The sequence below is a fragment of the Alligator mississippiensis genome, chromosome 1 (genome assembly GCF_030867095.1).
Source record: "Alligator mississippiensis isolate rAllMis1 chromosome 1, rAllMis1, whole genome shotgun sequence".
NCBI classification, from domain to species: domain Eukaryota; kingdom Metazoa; phylum Chordata; order Crocodylia; family Alligatoridae; genus Alligator; species Alligator mississippiensis.
In genome coordinates, this window is record NC_081824.1 from 103622699 (window position 1) to 103640271 (window position 17573).

The 17573-nt window shown below is 42.2% G+C and overlaps 1 protein-coding gene across 5 annotated transcripts in view; it reads right to left on the reverse strand.

Annotated features, from left to right (window-relative positions):
• FAM184A (family with sequence similarity 184 member A) overlaps positions 1-17573 on the reverse strand; it is a 239692-nt gene that overhangs the window by 87321 nt on the left and 134798 nt on the right. For all 5 annotated transcript variants that reach the window (XR_009464363.1, XM_059733278.1, XM_059733272.1 and 2 more), the window contains exon 9: positions 16553-16703. Coding sequence is in view for 4 of the 5 variants with exons in the window: in XM_059733278.1 (XP_059589261.1) it covers positions 16553-16703 (151 nt within the window). In the remaining variant the exon portion in view is untranslated. The remainder of the gene's footprint in view (positions 1-16552; positions 16704-17573) is intronic.

Below are 17573 nucleotides of genomic sequence, written 5' to 3' on the forward strand. Positions count from 1 at the left end.
GCATCTCTAAAATGTTGTCACAATACATGCTTAAGAGGTCTAAGGTAGAGGGTCACGGCCTCGCTACAAAGGTAAAACTCCCTACAGTCCATACCAATCTGACCAGGGGGTAAAATTCCTTCCTGACTCCAAATATGGCAGTTGGTCTGACCTTAGCAGAGGGGCAAGACCCTTTAGCCAGGAGCCTCTGGCTTTGCTCCCAACAGCAGCATTGGCGCATCCCAATCAAAGTCTCCAGCCTTGGCTATATCCAATACCCAATGCCTTTGGGAAAGGTTAAAGACACCCTCACACATATAGTGAGGAGGGGAGCAACCAGAAAATCCCAGAAGCATGGGAAATACCTATGGTACAACACAGGCACAGTTACACCTAGATCATCTCTGACCAGTGGATGCCCAACCTCTTCTTGAACACGTCCAGTGATGGAGAGCCCACAGATTCCTTAGGTAGTCTATTCCACCGTCTCACTATTCTAACAGTGAAGAAGTTTTTCTGGATATCCAATCTAAACTTACTTTGCTGCAACTTCAAGCCATTGGTCTATGTCCTCCTCTCTACACCAAGAGAGAAAAGGTGCTTTCCCTCTTCTTGATGGTAGCCCCTCAGTTATTTGAAGAGTGCTATCTTGTCCTCTCAAGTGCTTTTTCCGTAAGCTGAACATGCCTTGCTCTTTCAGTCCTCCTATGACTTGCTTTCCAAGCCCTTTATCATCTTTGTTGCCTGCCTCTGGACTCTAACTTTTCCCATGTCCTTTTTAAAATGTGGAGCCCAGAACTGCACACAGTATGCCAGATGAGGCCTAATCAGTGCTGTCACCTCCCATGTCTTGCACCTAATGCTTCTACTAATGCATTCCAAAACCATATTTGTCTTTTGTGTGGCTGCATCACACTACAGACTTACATAGAGTCTGTGGTCTACCAAGACTCCCAAGTGCTTGTCCATAGTGCTGCCATCCAGCCAGGTATCACCCATCTTATATTTATAGTTTTGATTATTCCTTCCAAAGTGAAGCACCTTGCATTTGTCCACATCAAACTTCCTCCTGTTAGCTCTAACCCAACTTTCCAATTTGTTGAGATCCTTCTGAATTACACTTGCATCCTCCACTGCATTCTCAATCCTTCCCAGTCTTGTGTTGCCCGTAAACTTGCTTAAGAAGCTTCCTATGCCATCATACAAATCATAAATAAACACGTTGAAGTCCTGGTGAAAAAGTCTCTAGAGATTCCTTTCCATGCATCCATACAATGAAGATATCACTAACATACTTTAGGTAGATCAAGGGGATGAAAAAGCAGACAGAGGAAATGGACTTCAAAATCAGTCATAAATATGGTGGCATACTGGGAGGCCATATGTGTGCCCATGATAGGTGACATTCAGTTGTAGGTATAGGGAGTCTCCAAACCCAAAATAACTGTATGAGGACATAGCAGGAGAGTGTAATGGAAACAGAAGCATTTTTTTTATCAGGAATAATATTCTTTATGGCTTGTAATCAGTCTTCATGGGGGGTGTTGATGTATAGAGAGATGTGATATCAACGATAGCTAATACGGTATTAGCCGGAAGCTTGTCAGTGGGGGCTACTTTCTTTAAGAAATTGCTGGTGTCTTTTAAATAGCTGACAGCTCAAGTGGCATAAGGGAACAGAATATAGTCAACATAGCTAGAAACTCCCTTCATGATAGTGCCAATGCCAGAGACAATGGGGTATCCTGGGTTGCCAGGCTTGTGGATTTTGGGTAAGAAATAAAACCCCAAAGCCTGGACTCCTGGGATGTGGAAGCAGTAACCCTCTCCTGTGTTCCCCCAGGTAGATCCTGAAAGAGCTCATTCACTTTCTCCTGGTACTGTGCCATGGGGGTCCTCTGTCAGGAGTTTGTAAAACTCCATTTTGGAAAGTTGTTTCTTGTATGTATGCTGCTTTGTCCATGACAATAGTGGCACCCCTTTTTTCAACATGTTGTATGATAATATCCAGGTTATTTTTAAGGCTGAGTATGGCTCTATATTCTGCAGGACTGAGGCTGTAATGTAAATTTTTTTTGCAATCTCAGAGTGGGCACAGCGGTGGAAACAGTTTATATACAGATCCAGAAAGGGACTGCAGTCCTCAAGTGGAGCCCCAGAACTTTTCTTCTGGTTCTGCGCATGTGTCTGGTCCGTGTCAGGTTAATCATTACATGGATCCTTGTCATGGAAACTGCCTGAGTAGGAGTGGCTAGAAATTTTTGGGAAACCAGAGTTATATCAAAAAATACATACACTGAAGTTAAAATGTTCCACCTGAACTATCTTCATCTCAATGAACATGTAAGCAGCAAATCAAACACATGGTTACCACAGAGATAACAGTAAGTCATTGATTTATATATTGAGATAATATATGCTCCATCATTTGCCAGTCCATTCATTTTGTATCCTAATATTTTGGTTGTTTGCTACTTTGACCACAGCTGCAGGTTGGGCTTAGTTAGGCTGTTCACAACAAAGTTCAATTTTTCCCCTGAGATACTGTTAGTTTAGAATACAGTAAGAGGTATTTTAATTACGGACCATGAATACTTTGGAGGCAGCTGAGTGAATTTACAATGTTGCCACCACGGTTACATAATTAACACACTAGAGGGGAAAAATATTACATTATATAGGATTCAACTTACTGGTTCTAAATTAACAGCATTATCACTGTGGGCATCAGTGTGGGCCAAAGAAGGCAAACAAAATACTGATGTCTATAACAAATGGAATGGAGACTACCACAGAAAAAGTCATTATATATATTTTAGTGGTTCTACCACATCTGAAATAATGTGTGCAGTAAATAGTCACTCCACCTTTAAAGTATATTTTCAACAGTTCAGAAAAAGACAACAAATGGATAAAGAAAAACCTTGCATACAAAAAGATTTGGACTGCTTCTCTTGAAAGGGAGATGGCTCAGATGGTATATGATAAAAGTATAAACAATTAGGAACTGTATATGTAAGACAGATCAGGTCTTTTCTCTTGGTTTCATAATAAAAGAAAAAAGGGGCCATTCAATGACATGGAAAGGAAGCAAAATAAAAACTAATAAAACTCACACATAATTGATAGTTATACTATAGAATTTATTAACCCAGTATGTTCTGAAAGCCAAAATACTTAACGAGATTCAAAGAGGGACTGGATTTTAATACAGATAGTGAAAATCTCCAGTAGTTAAAAGAGTGTCCTGAAGTACAATAGATAATGCTAAAACAGAAACTTTTTTTAGAATGGATATGAAGCTTCATGTTTTAATTTCTAACTATTAGGAGTTTAGGACAAAACTAATGGGTGACAGATTATTCTTTCAGCATTTCTTGTACACTTCTGTAACACATGTTGTGCTAGATACCAGTAGTGTAACATGGGAGGTTGGGGAGAGGGGTGGGCAAGCAGGGCACCAGTCCTGGACACCAACTATGACAGGGTGCCAGAATCGACCTCTGGAATCTTTTGCCAAGGCAGAGGCAACCCTGTGCTGCTTGGCCAAAGGATTAGGACAGCATGGCCCCACACTCGACAATGTACCTGGTGGGGAGGGGACTGGGGCAAACAGAATGGTGCTCCATACCCTCCTCCCCTCCACCTTATTCCTCCTTCTGTGGGCTAACTTCATCAGATACCATACAGGGACTGCAGGAAGCAGAGCTTTTAAATAGAAAACAGAGATTGGAATACAAAGGAAGGAATGGGGGGTGGAGGGGACATTGCTGGGAGAGGCAAGGTGGATTAGAGAGAGAGAAAAAAAAAGCTATTGTTTTAGAATAGGGATTCTAAAAACTAATACAGGTAATGTCACATAAGCAGACTTTCTCTAAACTGTAGTCTTTATTTAGACCTGTTTAATACAATTAACTCTGTGGATGATGTTTTGTTCTGAATTTCCCATTCAAATTTGTTTTTAAAGTTTTGTCATCTAAGAACAACCACTTTGAGGTCTGTGGTAGAGTGTCCAGGGAACATTCAGGCAGGTTAAATAATTCTGCTTCAGGCTTGTGCATCTTTCTGGAATTGATATAAGACTGGTATTCAGTCATTCTTAAACGCAGTCCAAGGGCACTGTAAGCAGGTGATGGCATTTATGACATTAGTAGAAGTGCAGGTAAATGAACCCTGAATGTTATAATCCATATTACTTCATCCAGTGATGGTGTGATCTGTGTTAATCTTCCTGAAGTCCATTCATAGCATCTGATGAAGTAAACCCTCTGCTTCCTTACATTAAACATCTCTTTTAATTAATCTATAAGGCACATATCTACCCTGCCTTCTGCCTGAACTCAGACTAAGATGGCTAAATACCTCTCTTTATTCTTAGACAGCCAAACATGTAACAGAACTACTACTGGATCAGAAAACCACCAAGCTGAATATAAATTGACTATCACAGGAGGAAGTTATGGAACTTGGGAGCATATTTTTAGCTGGCATGACTTCGTTCAAGTCTCTGAGGGAATCAATGGAAGAGTCCCTGGTAGCATGACCCCTAAGGAAAAAAATAGCTAGGTTAAAGATGACATTCTACACTGACTGTTAATTATTTTTAAATAGAGTTTTCTGTATCTACATATTTATGTAACTCAACTATATGCATACAACCCTCCCTAGACAGAAATACCAAAGATTCCACAGCATCTGCTGGAGACCACGTTCTCTACAGCTACTCTACTCTTCAACCAGTCCTTCAATCATGATAGCATTTCTCCACTGGGATTATATTATTGGGAGACTCCTCCACTGGACACGGGTTATCTCTGTGTAACTCTAAGACCCTGCAGAAAACTGTTTCAGGGAAAAAGATAATGCATGTCTGTAGGCAGAAGTGGCTGATTTTACATGCAGCCCCCGTTGCTCCATAACTCTGACTCATTCATTCTTGCTCCAACTTCCTCCTGTTTCCTCCGTCAATGTAATCCCTGAACTCAGGGATTACCTACACTGGAGGGGGAAGGGGGGGGCTGTGGAAGGCATGAATTTACAGCTCATTATTTACTCCAAAATAACTCCCTTTGAGGATATTCTTAGTGCACAATAAGCATGAAGTAAATTTAAAAAAATGGCATTTTTTCCATTCCACCTTCATGGCATGCTAGGAGAACTGATATAGGAAGTGATTGTGCAGTCTGTGTGCTGTAAATTTACACCATAGCTTAATTTGCAATAACTTTCCCTTGTTGACAAGCCCTCAGGAGTGTCCATGGCATTGCTTCAGAGAAATGGAGCAGAGTGAGAAGAAGCTGTGATGATGAAAAGAGACTGCATGCAGAGGTTCCCTCCTGAAAACTCTTTTGGTTGTCCATCAGACAGCAAATAATCTAAACCATAATTAGTCTTATTTATTAGAACTGTAATATTTTAAAACATCTACTCTTTCTAGAGAGGGAGGCAACATTTTACAGAAATGAGAATCTAATTCCCCTTGGACCTACTCCTAATCAAAAAGTCCTTTTCAGATACGCTATCCAACATTTTCACTGCATTTTCATTGCACACCATCCGTCCCACTTTTTCCTTAAATGAAGAGAAATCCCACAGGATCTAGGGGAGACCAGTGACTTCCAAGCTTGCTTTTGTCTTATTTGTCCCTCTCCTTGCCATTGTAACTCTTTTCAAGGACCCTTTGCCCAACCCCAGCACCATTCTCACACTTTGTTCCCAATCTTATTTTAATTTTCTGTGGATCTGTTAACAAATTGGTGATCTCTTAAGACTGGTTCAGAACCTGTGGGTTAGTTTGCAATGCTTTGATCACAGCAGTATGAGAAATAATTTGAATATAGGCTAAATCAAAAGAAAATGCTTAAATCTTGTCAAAATACACATGCTTATCACAATTTGTGCTTAAGAATAAAGGCACTAGTTCAAGACTTCCCCCTGAATTTTAATGTGGACAGGCTCCCTAATGAGTTTGAATCCTCCACCAAGTCTTTCAAATAGACAAACTCCTAGAAGGACCCTTCTCCACCTCCAAAATGAAGAGCAAAATAAACTGACAGTAGACACCTAACTTTGTCATATGCTGTGAATTTTAATCCATAGTCACACTTTTGACATTTTTCTCTTTTTTGTCATGGTTAAGATACAATTCAATGAAACTATAAAGATAAAAGTCATATTACAGGTTTCCCTTGCTTTATGCAGGTCCTGTATGTGTAAATTTGTTCCTTTGCAATGACCCTATACTAAAAATTCGTTATATGCGAGGTAAATTCACTCTTACGCGATCGGTGTTTCATCGTTTCATAGCTGGTAGCGTCGGAAGGGACCTGAGCAGATCATCAAGTCCAACCCCCTGCCATGGCAGGAAAGAATGCTGGGGTCAAATGACCCCGGCTAGGTGATTATTTAGCCTCCTCTTAAAGATCCCCAGGGTAGAAGCAAGCGCCACTTTCCTTGGAAGTTGGTTCCGGATCCTAGCCACCCTGACTGTGAAGTAGTGCTTCCTGATATCTAGCCTGAATCTACTTTCAGTCAACTTATGGCCATTATTCATCGTTACTCCCAGTAGTACTTGGGGGAACAGGGACTCTCCCATAGCCTGCTGGTCCCCCTTGGTCAGTTTGTAGATGGCCATCAGATCCCCTCTCAGCCTTCTCTTGTGGAGGCTGAACAGGTTTGGGTCCCTTAGCCTCCACTCATAGGGCCTGCCTTCCTGCCCCCTGATCTTGTGAGTGGCCTTCCTCTAGACCCTCACGATGCTGGCCACATCTCTCCTGAAGTGCGGTGCCCAGAACTGGACACAGTACTCCAACTACGGCCTGACCAGTGTTGCATAGAGGGGGAGGATCACCTCCTTGGACCTGCTCGTGATGCATCTGTGGATGCATGACAAGGTGCGGTTAGCCTTCCTGACCGCGTCCCCACATTGGCGGCCCATGTTCATTTTGGAATCAATAATGACACCAAGATCCTTTTCTGCCTCTGTGCTGACAAGAAGGGAGTTCCCCAGCCTGTAGGTATGCTACTGGTTCTTCCTCCCCAGGTGCAATACCTTGCAATTGTCAGTATTGAAATCCATCCTGTTCTCATCTGCCCACCCCTGTAACCTGTCCAGATCTAGTTGCAGACTGTCCCTCTCCTCCAGCATGCCCACTTCTCCCCACATCTTAGTGTCATGTGCAAATTTAAACAAGGTGCTTTTCACCCCCTTGTCCAAGTTGCTGATGAAGATGTTGAACAGTGCAGGCCTGAGGACTAAGTCCTGGGGGGACCCCACTGCCCACATCCCTCCAGGTTGAAAACACAGAAATGGGTCTAGGGGTCAGTACAGTTGAGGTCTTGGAATGTATCCCTAGTTGTTATATTGTAAAGTGGCGTAGGACTACCACATTTCCAGGTCCAAAAAAGAGGACATCTGAGGGGGGGAAGGGCAGGGAGAATATGATGGTGTGGGGGCAGTGCCCTGCCCCTGCCCCTGTTGTCCCTCACTGACAAGCCACAGTCCCCCTCCCAGCCCTGCTGCTGCCCCACTCCCGATCCACTGACCCCAGCCCTATCAGTGCACCTCACTCCTGACCTGCAGCCCCCTGCTCCTCCAGTTCTGCTGGTGCCCCTCACTCCCAACCTGCAGCCTCCTACACCCCCAGCCCTGCTGGTACCCCTCACTCCCGATGCTCTGTGCTCTGCTCCCAGCTGCCTCTGATCACCCTCCCCCTGCTCCCACCAGTGGAGCAAAGCTACATCACAAACTCAGCTCCTGATAGCGCACATGCTGTGCTAGGTATTCTGGGACTGTAGTTCTACATAGAGGTGGCCATATTGAAAATGGACAGGAGAAGGAAACAAGGGGCCAAAAAAGAGGACATGTCTGGGAAAACATGTATGTATGGAAACTCTAGAGTGGGTTCCCTTTATGCAAATTTGAGTTATGCACCATTTTCCAGGAACGCATGTACAGCATAAAGTGAGGGAAGCCTGTACACTGTTTGGCAATAGGATGGCTTGTAACTTTATAAGAGAGTAAAACAAGCCGGTACAAATATTTCTATCATCTCATTAGTACATCTGTTTGACTGACAAATAGTGAAGGTGAGAATCAATTTTGTTATCTGGAACAGATTAAACATATGATTCTCCTACTATATTAAGTGGCAGTCAGGTAACGTGGTTGTTATAGAATGAATAATTAATTACCATCACAACAGAACAGAGATATAAAAAAGAGAGTTACATCTTACCTGTCAACTTAAATTCTGCCCAGACTATATGGTTGTGCAATACATCAACAGAAAATAGAGACAGAGGACACACAACTATTTCTAGAAGGAAAACAAGTAACACTTCTCTTATTTTCTCAATTGAGGGAACTTTTCCAATAGTAAAATACGTAAGAAAAAAGCAAAACCTAATGAAAAACAAAAATTCCATTTATAAAAAAGATGGGGAAAAATGATCTTTTAAATTATCTATGAGTACTATGAGTACTTTTTTTCTATGGAAAAAAACAAACTCTCACCTGGATTAGAATCAGTGTATTTTGCACAATTCACAGAAAAGACACCTTCGTTCTACTATGTTTCCTTTGTATCATCCCACAATGTAGCGGAAGGAATAAGAGACTTCATCATCAATTGATGATCCATCTACTGCAGCACTTACATCTTATAGTAGCATACAACTGATGCTTTACATGATGATAAGAAGTTTCAAAGAACTTGTAACATGTGCCAGTAATTTTTATAGATGTTATTATATTTGGTTAAAAATATTTCCTCTTATAAAATTGTTGCCACTTAAAGTTATTGGTTTATTCTTTTACTAGGACACTGTAAATATCAATACACAATAGCATTTAATTATATATCCTTTACTTCATACAATATACTAGGGGCTGGGTGGTGTGGGTGCTAAGGTGCACAGCTGACAGCCCAAAGGTCACAAGTTTAGAGCCATAGCAGAAGCACTCACGGTGCAGCCTGTCAGATTCCATCGAATCTATGAATTCTACTAAATACCTTGCACAAGGACATGAAATCAACTAATCAACTGTTGTACTACTCTAGCTTTTCTTTCTGATTTGCGTTTTCTAAAAAGATTTAATGCAGTTTGGGGTGAAGATGTGTTGAAGGAGTTATAAAACACCATTACAATATTCTCCACATTATACCCTTTTCCTTATTATGTCAAAGCATTTTATTAACTTTGACTGTTTTAATTGAGCAGACCTCTTAACTGAGCTGCCTAAAATAATGTTCAGGACTTCCTCCCAAGGTTACAGATAATTCAGAGCTTGTCAGGACGTATAAACAGTTTAAATTAAGCCTTTTACTGTGTACCGCTTCCTTTGTCATAAACAGGGATCCTGGTTTTCTTTGTTTAAAATTTGCAAATTCCCTTTTAAATGCCCCCCCCCCCAATTCTCTCATTAAACCCCCCCGAATCTGTGTTTTTCTGTGACTAAAAGGAAATGCCACTATATAGATAGATATCCATTGAACACAATGTTTTATTGATATATTTACAATTTTAAAGCAATTTGGAAGCCTACTCGTGCCTCAATCACTATAATAAATCAATTCTAAGTACCTATACATTTTGGCGTTTGATTTTGGGTATTTTAACATGAAAAGTCAGAGCTCCCCCTGCCCCCTCTGCTCACCAGGCCGTGGGTCCAGTTGTGGCTGTCCCTGCCGCTGATTTGTGGCACTGAGCAGCCCTGATATACTGGTACCCTGCCCATGCCATTGTCCCTCACTCCTAAGCGGCAGCCCCCTGGCCCTGCCAGTGTCCCTCACTCAGGACCTATACCCCCCTGCCCCTGCTAGTGCCCCTCACTCCCCACCCACAGCCCCGCTGGTGCCCCTCACACCTGACCCACAGCCCTCACAGCCCTGCTGGTGCCCCTCACATCCAATCCACAGCCCACCAGCCCTGCTGGGGCCCCTCATTCCAGACTCACAGCCTTCTGGTGTCCCTCACTTCCCACCCACAGCCCCCCACACCTTTCAGCCCTGGCAGAGGGGACCCTGAGCTTCCAGGATTACAGGGACAGGGACCTGGGTCCACAGCTCCACCCCCCGCAGCAGTGCCTGAGCCCTGGCTGCTGCCTGTAGGGGTTCAGGGATCTCTGCCCTGCTACCCTCCGCCCAGGGGGCCTCTGCGGCCCAGCAGATGTGACCCGGTGTGGCAGGACAGAATGAAGCAGGGTGGGGAGGATTGGTGCTACTGCCAGGAGCCCTGTGCCTCCATGGCGAGCCTCTCCCTGACCACCCGGCAGCAGTGAGGGGGGCACAACTCTACACTGCCACCACCCCAGCTGGGCAGAGCTCCCAGCCCTGCCCAAATCCCTCCCTCCCTACCTCAATCCCCTCCCGCTATGCCAGACTTACCTTCAGGGAGCTGCTCTCATACTACTTGTTCTTGTACTACTTGCAGGCTGAAACTCTGCCAGCTTGCAAAAGAAAACTTGCTGTTTCCCATGTTTTTTTGCCTTTACAAGAGAAAATCCATGTTTTACCATGTTTTTCTGTGGCAAATGGAAAACCCAGATCCTTGGTCATAAGTATTTTCCTATGCCATTGTGTTCAATTATCCACACTTAATAGATCCTGTTAGAATTTCCCATTGTATTGCATATCACTGAACTTGCTGTGAAAGAAACTAATTTCAACTACATCTCATTATGACAACAGTGATGGGCTAGAGCATGGGTCATAGTCCACCCTACAGAAACCCAAGTAGAGGCTATCTAGATGCATGACTCCTAATAGCAGTTTTTTTATCCAAATTGTCCCATATGCTGCACAACTTACGTATGTATGAGACAAAAGCAGGGTGTATACAACACTTCTCAATTATCCCATTATTTACTATTAAAAAAAGGTCTACACTCAACGATTCATCTAGGTTATTTGACAGGAAAGCAATGCAAATCAAGAGATAAATTCACAAAACTGCAGAAGGTGTATATGTCAGTCTACCCCAAAGCACAAGGATATGAACACTCTACAGTATGTGCAAGACAGGGGTTCAGGCTCCTCCTCCTCCAACTGAAGACATTTGAGAAGACACTTCCCAACTTCCAGAAAAGTGTCTCAGCCACCAAACTAAATGATATTACAGAGTGTTAAAACAGAAGAAATGAAGAATCACACTGGTAACTGGCTTCTGAGTTATAAAGTTGAGAATTTGTGAAAGTGACGGTAAAACCAAAATGCATATCTAGGTCAGATCTGCAAATCTCATCCCCAAATGCACGACAATAGTATTCCTATGACGTTACTTTCTTTTTCAGAAGTCAGAGCAGGGTGGCACCTTAAAGACTAGATCAGTGAGAAAGTTTTTAGCTTTTGTAGACTACAGATTACTTTGTTAGATGTTGTGAATAGACTTGCAGGCCATGTCCAGACGAGCATGGTCATGCAGTACATGGTGCCGCAAACACCTTTGCAGTACAACATACCACAGTCTGGTGTTCTCCACATGTTTTTTAATTCAGAAAGATATCCAGGGGTAAAAAAAACCAAACCCCACCATGAAAAAAAAAAGAGCACGTGGCATTTATCAGCCACATCAACCAAAAATTCTGATTGCCGATACTGTTGATTTTCCTTATATAGGTGCCGATCTGATATGGGACTGATGTATCGGCGCACCAGTACTGTGGTGGCAACATGGCCATTGTGAATTTTCATGGTGATATTCAAGAAATGAATTTTGTGGATAGAGTATTCAAGAGTCAGATTCTTTTTCAGGGGAGAAATAAATGTATAGTTGTACAAAGGTCCAACAGCCAGTTCTAAGAGTATGCACTGTCCCTGCTTCTGTGTGCCTTTGTCTTGAAGAAAAACACCACACAGTTTTTCTGTTAGCACCTGAGGCAAAACAATCCACTAAAGGAATTCTGATTCTTTGGCCTGTCATTTTGTATGCCTATGAGTGAATACTCTATTTCCTAGGTTTTTTCTCTTTGTTTCTATATCAAGCTAGTATGTTTTCTTTTTCATTAATGTAGAGTACATTGAAGGATCAGATGTCTTTTTCTACCAGTTCAGCAGCTTGTGGGTCTTCTTGTAGAGAAAAGATTTTATTCCTTCTATGTATTTCAGGTTATCATTACATGTGGCTGTTACTGGTAAGGATTCACCAAACTTCAGAATGAAGGTCCCATAATCTCCACATCAAGTCCCAAAGAGGCAGACTCACCCCACAGATTCAAACTAGGCTGGCTTATGTCAGAATCAGAAGAGATTCTCAAATACAGCCACTGGTGGTCCACATTTATGGGGAGTACATTTAAGATCCCAAGTGACATAGCATGTTTGTCTCATAAAGGAATAAATAAGGAAAGGGCAGTAGTCCAAATGCATTTCTAAATTATAGCACAGTAGAAACACTGTTATCATTTTTACCAGCAACATCATACTATGATTTATCTGAATCACACAGTAGGATCAAGCCCCACTGCTCTCCATAGGAAGGCCTGTGAGCTTGGATGAACTAGAATAACTAGTTTACTTTGGTATGATTAGTACTATGACAGTGTAAAAATGTAGTGGATGGATGGTGCATACTCATAATCTGGGATAATTTCACACGATCCAGTTGAGAACTATCACTAAAATAATCAAACATGAAGCGTACTAGGCTAGCACCTTAGAGACTAACTGGTTCAGAGAGGCATAAGCTTTCATAAACAACAGTTTATGAATGGCATTGCTTCTGACAAAGTGGGCTGTAACCTATGAAATTTTATGAACCAGTAAGTCTCTAACACATCATTCCGCCCTACCCCCTGCCTGACTTCAGACTAAGACAGCTAACTACCTCTCTCTACAGAAATAATCAGGAAAAAAAAAGCCACAGTGAAGAAATAGGCTGCACTGGTTGAGATAATTGTGTTTGCAGTTTATCCCAGGGTAGCCATTTACTTAAGGCAAACAAGTTATTGCTCCCCTGCCAAGTAGCCAAGGCACAATAATTACAGCTGACAGTGTGAGTTATCATGCAATAAGCTGTCCATTATATATTCCAGTATAATCTGCATCGATGTATAAAAATAATCTAAATTACACTAGGGCATGTGATCATCAGTCAGTGTCTTGTGACAAGCTGGCAGCTCCTACAGGTTAGCAATAATTTTCCTTTTTCAGTTAGGAGGTCTGCTGAATATACAACAGTCAAAATGAATAAAAGTATTCCATGTAAGACTTTGTGGGTTTGAAGAATCTGCATTTTTCAAGGCAGCCATATTTCTTTGAAACTTTTATGAGCTCAAGCTGGATGCAGCTTCAAGTGGGAGTAACTAACATTATATCTTCTCAAAGAGCCCTTTATAATGCTAGATTTGAGCAGGGGCCTCAAAACAAATGAGGTCCCTTAATGTTTATAAAAACAGCAGTATTATTTCCAAAGCTAAACTGAATACAATTAAGGCAGAACAAGACAAAGTAGCTGTGAATGACCTAAATCTCTGTTCAAACAACTTCCTTTCTTTCGAAGGCTAGGGACCAAAATCTCACTATCTCTGAAAAGGACTTATAAATAGATTCAGAAATGCTGTCATCACTTAGAAATAAGATCAGTCAGGTATGAACAGATATTTCCTGAGGACCACACTATGATACAATTAGTTACTAGAAGTATGAAATATGTAGTTTAAATTAAAATTTGATTACTTATCAAACAGGGACTGATTAGAATTATCACTGACATCTTAATGTCACATTAAATAAAGTAGGTTCACCTTCAATCCCAAAATAAAATGAACTTGAAGTGATCAATATCACTCACCATCCATCTCCTGCCCCATTTTATTGAACTCAACTCCTCAGACTGCCACAAGCAGGTGATTACTAGAAGTACAGGAAGAGGTACAGAATCGGGGGGGAGGGGAGGTAGGCGAGAGCTACAAATAAAGAGCTATAGCAAAATCCCTTTGCTCATCCCAGAGCAACAAGACGAATAAACTTAATCCTTTGAAAGATAAAGATAAGAGTAGTGGAAGCAGAAAGCTAAAGCAAATCTGTCAGAACCAGGAATAAAAAAAATTGGAATGCTTATGTTGAAAAACTAAGCCTACGAGAACAGATCACTGTCTATAAAAACCCTGGAAAAATCAACTTTGTGCAATTAATGTCAGACAAGAATCCACTAATGAAAAAGGAGCAAGTGAAGTAAGACCGAAAGTGCCTTTTGCTTTAGATTCTAATTAGTCCTCTATCTCTATAACCTGTTATAGCATGGCATAACTTACTTTGTCTCATTTGGCAGAAGGAAATAAGTGCAAGAGTTTGACACTTTTTTACACACTCAAATGGTCTCCTACAGCCACAATTATTTTTGTCCCTTGGAAATAACCTCTTTTTCCATTACTGTATTTTTTTCTGGATTTCTCTGTTCCAAAATGTTATTCATAAATAAAAATGACAAGTAGTGCATGCTCATTTCTCCCTTTATCAACAGTCACAAAATGGGATTTTTACATTTCAGGAAACTAGGCCAGCTTTATCACAACACAGTTTGTTAGGAAACCAATTTTAGTATTTTTTTCACACATACTAAGAGCTGCTTGAGGCATTTTGGCTAACATATTCCTTTAAAGTTACTCTTCCTTAGAGACAATAACCATTTACAGAATGAAGAAAAGGCAGTAAATGAGTTTTGGGAAAAAGTGAAAATGAGACAAGTAGAAGTTCTTTTAAGTTCATGCTATACAGATAATTTGGGAAAGATTTTTTCAAAAGCCTTCACCTTTATGATTACATATGATAGGATTTTTCATACTTCAGCTTCCCATCTAATATATACTTAGATGAGGAAATACTAACTTATGCCTCCTGGATAAATTGTGTGGCTAAATATGCGCACTCTATTAGTTGACCTCTCAAAGCTGAAAGCAAGGTGAAGACATGTCATAGTACACTAAAATACTGAGTGTCTACTTAACCATTTCTGAAAAAACCTCTTTCTTTCCATTTGAATGGGGGTCAGCAACATATGGCTCATGGACCAGATATAGCCTGCAGAGCCTGAAGGCTTTGCCTATGCCTGTTTGAGGGCTAAGCAAACAGAAGCTGCACTAGGACTGGGCAACTTCCAGATGCACCCTTGTCACCACTGTTTCTTCCCCCATTCCCTTGCTTCCCCCAAAACTGCAGCATGAACATAAGCTTCCAGCCAATGGGGAGGTGTACCAAGGCCAAGCAGCTGCAGCCCATGTACTGCCACTTCTCCCTCCTTCCTTGCCCCCTTCCCCCACTTCCCCTGCCTCAGCTGAGATGTAGAAGCAGCAGGAGCATGGACACAGCTTCCATCTACCTAACCCCAGTGCAGCTCCCTACCACCTGGAAGCTGTGCCCACACCCAAGCCAAGAAGCCAGGGGTTAGGAAAAGTGGCAGTGGTGTGGGTGCAGTTCCCAGCTGTCTGGCCCTGTTGTGGGCACAGGGAAAGCCTCCCTGCTGCTGATGTGCCACAACCAGCCTGTACAGGACCAGAGCTGGGTTGTTCCACCCTGTGACTTGAAACAGTTGCTAGCCACTGCATTAGAAAAATAACTCTCTCTTCTATCCTGTCTTCAACCCAACACTGTTCCCTACTGGCTTTTTGAGAAAACATAACAAAGAATTTTATTAAATGACTTAACAGGGAGAGAAGTATTTATAATAGAGCTTGTCACAGAAAGAGAACACAAACAGTACTTATTATTAAAAAATCAGCATCAGTCAAAGTTACCCAAGGTAATAGCTGAAGCCATGGCTACACTGCAAACAGTGCCTGGCCAGAGCTTACACAGAGTATGCTTCCACCCTAAACAAGAGCAGCGTAGCCACATTTGCATGGTTCACATTTGACAAGCTAATGAGCACTGCCAGGTAACTGCTAATACCAGTTAACAGTGGCTGGTGCCTTTACAAACTTCCCTATCTACTGAAAGACTGTCATCCTTGTGTCAAGGGACTGCTGATGTTGCCATTGCAAAAATGGCTACACTGCTTAAGGTTGTGGCTTAGTATAGGTGGAGCAGAAAACATGTTTAAGGGCATTATTGCCTGGCATGGCAAGTGTGTAGTGTAGACATGACCTGGGAGATTCAAATAGTGTTTCCTACCTTTAGGACAAGACACAGCTATAATAAATGGGTGGTAATACAGTTGCTTAGAAATTTCTGACTGTTTTAATATATTTTACAGAATCATCTGTGTAAACACATGTTATACCTCCCAACAATTAGCCAACTAAGTAACAGAAGGCATGTAAATACTTGAATTAGGGAACATGAGAAAAGAAACAGAAAGGCTCACAATAGATAGAAAAGAGTGCCAAAGAATTGAATAAAAAAAGATATCACTCACATGCTATAGAACAATGAACAAGAGTATGCTTATTCATCTTACTTTAAGGTAATTTTACATTCCTCAAAAACTTTCAATACTAATTAATCTGCAGTGAGTTATTCTAATACAAATTAAGTCAGAGACAAGTTTAACTTGGACTTCATGCTATTAATGAACCTTCTAAACTGCTACTAAACTGTAACAGCCTCTCTGATTCTAAACTAGCCATTCTGCTTACCTGGTCTAAAAGATCTTCCACTTTCTTTTGCCATCCGTCTCTGGCAGCATTTTTTTCACGTTCTTTCAGTTGCAAGAGCTGAGTCATGGCTGCCTTTTTATCCTCTTCATGCTGAAGCCTCAGCTCCTCACGAAGTTTAGTACATTCCTGTCTGAAAGAAAAAGTAACAGAATTACAATATAAACTGGCCTTTTATAACAATGGCTGTTTACAGACATTAGAAAAAAAACAACCAACACCCTCCCAAATGCACTTTACCAAAAGAAGCAGAGCATTAGTTCAATCAGGCTCTGCAGCATCTGTATAGATCGGGCGCTTCAGCGAGGCTTTTTGGTGCTTTTATCTAAAACTGATTCAATCAGTTATTAGCTAAAAGCACCAAAAAAGCCCCAATCTGTACAGGTGTTGGGTGAGCTGGGTCTCATTAATGCGATGCCTCTTCTGGGCATGTGCTGTGTTCGGTGCGGTGACGTGCCAATTTTAAAGTACAGTGATATTTTTTAGAGTTTTTTAACATCTGTAAGCAGCTAATAAAAACGAGAAATAGGAAAAACAATTGAAATGCTTAGCCAATTATAGAAAACTAGCCAACTGCCAATCAAGAATAACTGGTGGGGGGGGGGGGAGGGGGAAAGAGGCCCCTGCCTGGCACCCACCCCCACTTCAGGTCTGGCCCTGCTCCCCCATCCTGTCTCCTCTCCTCCCCCCCCAAATCCGGGCCTATTCCCCCCTCCCCCCATTTGGGTCTGGGCCCATTCCCCGCCACCCCTGCGGTCTGGGTCCGCCTGGCCCACGTCCACCTGCCTCCCCTCCCACTCTGCTCCCTCCCTCCCTCCCTCCCTCCCCCTCCCTGCTGGCTTTTGTTGGTGCTCAGTTGTGGTGGGACAGTGGCAGCGCACTCCTTGCCATCATGGCAGGGGGGATGGAGTCCCACATCTGGCCCCGGCCCCGCCCCCACTTCTCATCCAGTTGGGGGAGGGGGCTAGTGGGCCCATTCCCCCACCCTCACCCCTGCCGCTTT